Raw genomic sequence first — 5689 nt, 5'->3', positions numbered from 1 at the left:
AGGCATTTTGGTAGGCATTTCGCCTACCAAAATGTAATTCCTGGCTACGCCCCTGCCCTGCACCACTCATGCACGGAGATGTTGACTGATTGTAAACGGAGGCGAAGCGCTTCGCTTCCCGACGCAAAATTAACACAGTGACAGGGACAGTAGGAGTAAACTACAGTCAGTAGGTGGGTAACACAGAATTAATAAGCTTCTTTCAAACTACAACAAGTAAGTAAGTTTACCAGCTCAGCAGCGTTTTGTTCTGTTTGCTGCTTGAACCATCGCGAGTGAGCGCCGTGCGGTGGTGAACTCTGCTCAGTCTGACGTGCGCTAAACGCGCATCAAAGAAATTACACATCAGATAGAAAGTAGTATTCATTTGGTGTCGGACCTTGTCGTCCTGCTTTAGGAGGACGGGGCTGTGTACTTTTTGCGCGTGCAAGGCTCCAATGAGTAAGAATTTCCCTAATTAAAGTGAAAATCGATTTTACGATTTCCATTTTTTTAAATCTTCCAAAGGAAAAAAACCGGGTTACGATTAAAAATCGATTAATCGAACAACCCTACCTCCAAGCTCACAACACGTTGCAGCACAACACGTTGTGCCTGACGAAAGGGCAGGGGCTCAAGCCCCCTTTGATGTCTATGTGTGCACGTGCCTGCCATGTAGGTTGGTGTATGAATGTGTGTGTGAATGGGTGAATGTAATGCACAATCATTGTAAAGTGCCTTGGATAAAGGCGCTACTGTAAATGCACCATTTACCATTCATCACAACAAACAACACAGCAACAATACACCAGATAGATATAGCCTAAATATGATTGACATAAAACCTGAAACGCCATTCTTACCCCGACGATGCCCCAGAGAGAATGAACGTCGTTGAATGAATGTCTTTTAGGCTAAACCCCAATTTGAACAACACGTTTGTTTATTTAGCCCATGACAATATTGTGCTACTGTAGACCTTTCTGTAAAGCGACTTTGGGTACTTAGAGAGCCGTATATAAAGATGAGCTATTGTTGAGATGATATACCATCTTTTTTTAAATGCGGGTTGCGGGGCGGGCGGATTCGTTGATTTATAGACTACATAACTATAGACAAACGAGATACATTTGCAGTCAAAGCATTGAACCTATTTTACATAAAGTGCCAATGTACAGTACATACACTATATACTGTATTAATAAAGTTCACGATTTATGATATAACATGTGTGTACCAAACAGTCTATTAAAGATGCAGTGCCATGATTCTTTCTCCCCTAAAACATGATGATCAGGTATTATGATTATACTAGGAGGAAGATATATATATATATTTAAAAGTGTAGAGAGTTAAAATTGTGTTTTTATGTGGCCACACCCACCAGTTCATTAGGTATGCCTGGTTGTCATGGTGGGTGGTGACCCAGATGAAGTTAGCCACACCCACAATGTTGGGTGAATGGTAAAAGGGGAGGGGATTATTTTATGATGTCATTTAATCTGTGTTTTTCAACTGGGCCTTTTGACTAAGAGGCTTTCAGCTTTCAGGAAGTAAACCCAAATACACAGGGAAGACAAATCTGCACATTATAACCCCACCCGGTGGCCTATTAGAATAATGTTAACTTCATAGACACATACAAAAGTGAAAAAGTACACAACTATGGCACCACCTCTTTAAAGTGCATATTATGGCATTCAGTAACCATTTGAAAGCATTTGAGTAACAAGCAAGCAGCAAGTCAAAGGTACTGTATATAATCTGACTTGACTTGATTAAATAGTTTGACACCCACTGACCTACATTAAACAGTGAAGTCTAGGTTGCTATTTCTGGTCTCGTGCAAGGAAGCAGGCTGTTTGTGAAACCACACACAGATCACCCATCAAAGTGGTTTCAGAGGGTGATCTCACACATGTAGTTTGAGTTTGCACATCGTCGCTGCCGGGTGGAAAACCTGGTATGTCTGAAACAGTTACCTTTCAGAACATGGAAGAACCCAGTGATCCAATGTAGTTACCATTGGTTGTTGATGACACTTTTCAGTGGTTCAATATTCATAAAACAGACACACACGCACACGCAAGAGCACACACACGCACGCACGCACACGTCACACACACAATTTTACTTTAAAGATTTTTCAAAAATTGCTTTCTGATTCTTCAGATGAAATTGTAAAACACAAAAAAGTTGATTTAAAAGCTCACAACACAAACCATTTTTGCTATACTTTTGTATAACAAAGTAGTAATTTACAAAAAAAAAGAAAGAAAAGTTAAAGAATGGAGATACAAGGTTTCTGCCCGACAGTAATGATATGATACCTACATGTCGTCGTTGTCAGGTGGAAACCTTGTATGTCCATAACCGTTCGTTTTTATCATAAAAAAAAGCTAGTGAAAACAGCAGATCTACAAGCACACGACGCCTCGCGGTGCAAGGCGTTGTGTGCTTGTAGATCTGTTGTTGTCATTACCTTTGTGCGACGGCCTTGTATGATGAAGCAGGGCTTTACTTCGCGAAAAAACATACACATTTGAAAGTTGGAGATACAAGGTTTCTGCCCGACATAACAGTGATGATGTGCATGTATAGGGTGCTCTGAGCTCAGCGTTCACTGACAACAGTTTGAATAAGACACGGCTCTCTGGCTGACATCTCTTCAACACTTTGAAACAGGTATCTATTAGTTTACTTCATTTATCTATCTAGAATTACATTTAAAACGTATTTTATAGGGCTGGGATGCGATTACATTTTTTTATCTAATTAATTACTGGCTCTGTGATTAATTAATGGCAATTAATCGCATTTTAATCACACATCGATATTTGACCTGAGAAGCATTTTTTTTTCAAGTACAACACATTTTGTTGTATGAGTGAATCAACAAGTGAGTTTTTTAAATCTAAATTTCGCATCCACTGGGCCAAGCAAGGCGCTCTGATCGGCTACTTCTCCCTTTGCGTTTGTTGACTCTTCTTGGTTGGTGCATCGCTATGATCGGTATGCCCGAAACTGAAGGTTCTGTGGTGCAAAAACTAAGTGCAATTAAAATGCGATAATGTTTTTAATCGCCTTAATTTTCTGTAATTAATTAATCGCAATTAATCAGTTAAAGTCCCAGCCTTAGAACTATTTTAGCATAAATAAATGAATCACTTATAAAATGTTGATGTGTGACATTTCATGAGCTGCATTTAGTGACAGTAGGCTTGTACCTTTGTTTTGTTGTTTTAGGTTTTAGGACAACGATGGAGATTATGACCACAGCTGGTGTTTATCGCAATAAAGAGATGGATCTGTCCGGTGGGAACGGCTCTTTCTGGGAAGACGACGAGGACGACCAACATTCTGAGCTAAACAAATCCCTCCAGATCGTGTCCCAGGTCATTTTAAGCCTGGTCTCTGTGCTCGGCGTGTTGGGGAACGGCGTTGTCATCTGGGCGACGGGGTTCAAAATGAAGAAAACCGCCAACACCGTTTGGTACCTCAACCTCGCCATGGCCGACTTCCTCGTTACAGCGTTCCTGCCCCTGCAAATCACAGAAAAAGCGCTGGGTGACCACTGGCCTTTTGGAAAGTTCATGTGCAAAATGGACGGTACCGTTTTCTTCATGAACATGTATGCCAGCATCTACATCCTAGTGGTCATCAGTGTTGACAGATGTGTATGCGTGGTGTGTCCAGTGTGGGCCCAGAACCACCGCAGTGTCAGAAAGGCGTCTTGTGTTAGTCTGGGTGTCTGGGTGCTGGCCCTGGCTCTCAGCTCCCCTTACTTCATATTTAGGGACACACAGCCCTCCGACTACGATGAAGACATCATCTCGTGCTTCGACAACTTTGCACTCACTGATGACTACAGTACGCCTGAAGCGAATCAGTTGTGGGACACTCGATCTGGGGTCATGATCATCACTCGCTTCCTCGTGGGATTCGTGGTCCCTTTCACTGCCATCGTCTCCTGCTATTCTGTCATCATCTACCGGCTCAGGAATAATCGCTCGCTGGCCAGCCAATCGGGTCGCCCCTTCAAAATCATAGCCACCGTTATCACCGCATTTTTCCTGTGCTGGGTCCCATATCACATCATATATCTGATTCATTTTGTGAACGTCCTGGCGCCAGAGTTCAGTGAAACTCTGTATTATGTGGCCTACTTCGGGATCCCAATGGCCACCGGCCTGGCACTTCTCAACAGCTGCCTGAACCCGCTGCTGTACGTGTTCATGGGTCAGGATTTCAAGGACGTATTCCGCAGGTCTATCCTAAAGGCGCTGGAGAAAGCCTTCACTGAAGAGCTGCCTCAGACCAACAGCTCCACAAACCCAGGGAGCAGTCTAGAGACTGCCTTGTCTGAGACACAGGTTTAGGGTTGTCTTTGGATGTACCTTAATAATGCTAACTGTCAATGGCTTTTCTTATCAGTGTGTTCTCCAACGATTATGAAATATATTCAAAATAATGTTTTAAGTAACGCTTAAAAAAAACAGTATTGTTTGGAGGTTTTCTTTGTCTTGTTTTGCAGACATCCCAAGTCTCCCGGATGTCCCAGGCACCCACGAGTGAGTTTTCTTTTTATATAAAAATCAGTGATGTGACAATAAAGTTGATTCTTGATTCAGGTTTCAGAGTTTGCAATTTTGTGTTTTTTGTTTGTTTTGACCATTGGATTAGCATTTATCAGGAATATGATCAGGGGTGCACACAACTAGTGTCCAACAAAATGTTTGCAAATGTCGCCTGCTAAAGATACATAAAGATACCAAAAGCTTATGCGTCCACGCCTTTATGCCCGGGATACAGACCTCTACTAATATCCTTTGCAGTCCTTTGAGTGCATGTGTGTGTGTGTGTGTGTGCGTGTGTTTGTGTGTGTGTGTGTGTGTGTGTGTGTGTGTGTGTGTGTGTGTGTGTGTGTGTGTGTGTGTGTGTGTGTGTGTGTGTGTGTGTGTGTGTGTGTGTGTGTGTGTGTGTGTGTGCGCGCGCATGCGTGTGTGTGTGCGCACATGTGCGTTGTGAGCTTGTGCATTACTATTTTGCCATTTGTCGTACGAAGTGTATACGTAGGCCTATATACCATAGTGCTTAAAGGAGTAGTTCACCCTCCAAATGACTTTTTTTCAATTGATTATTCATGAGACTTTAGTTCAATAATATATATTTTTTTGTATTTGTCGCATTCCTAAAATAAATAAAAAATGATTATAGTAAATTGACCCCCATTGATTCTGGATGGGGACCCAAATGCATTGCCCAGGAAGGGGACACAAGCTCAGTCAGAATCAATGGGGGTAAAATATACTTGACCCTTGACCCTAAAATTACCCCCATTGTTTCTGACCCAAATGCATTTGGGTCCCCATCCGGAATCAATGGAGGTAAATTTACTATAATAATTTTTGTTGTCTTAGGAATGCGACAAAAAAATATTATTGAACTCAAGTCTCCATGGCGTGAGTAATCAATAGAAAAAAGGTTGAGGGTGAACACCTCCTTTAAAGGGTTAAGAAAATGTCCCCATGTTTCTTTTTTGAACAAATGAGAAACAGTGGAACAGAATACTATGTGGAGAACGTCTGTTTTTTGGTGGATCTCTTATATCAGCGTCTGTGTCAACACCGTATAGTTCCCTCTTCCTCTTATGATTGCTTCCGGCCTGGGGGTGATGGGGGGGAGGGGGGGTCTGCCGTGCCCAGATGGA

At 42.3% G+C, this 5689-nt stretch overlaps 1 protein-coding gene across 1 annotated transcript; it reads left to right on the top strand.

Annotated features, from left to right (window-relative positions):
* Positions 1-3239: 3239 nt before the first annotated feature.
* LOC308289476 (chemerin-like receptor 1) lies at positions 3240-4358 on the top strand (the record flags this gene model as incomplete). Its single annotated transcript, XM_080731164.1, has 1 exon — positions 3240-4358. The coding sequence occupies one exon, from the start codon at positions 3240-3242 to the stop codon at positions 4356-4358; it is 1119 nt and encodes a 372-aa protein (XP_080587290.1).
* Between the last annotated feature and the right edge of the window lie 1331 nt (positions 4359-5689).

The sequence above is a fragment of the Nannobrachium achirus genome (assembly GCF_963921795.1).
Source record: "Nannobrachium achirus genome assembly, chromosome: 8".
NCBI lineage: Eukaryota > Metazoa > Chordata > Actinopteri > Myctophiformes > Myctophidae > Nannobrachium > Nannobrachium achirus.
The sequence above is the reverse complement of the archived record's forward strand: the minus strand, read 5'-3'. Positions and strand labels throughout refer to the sequence as shown.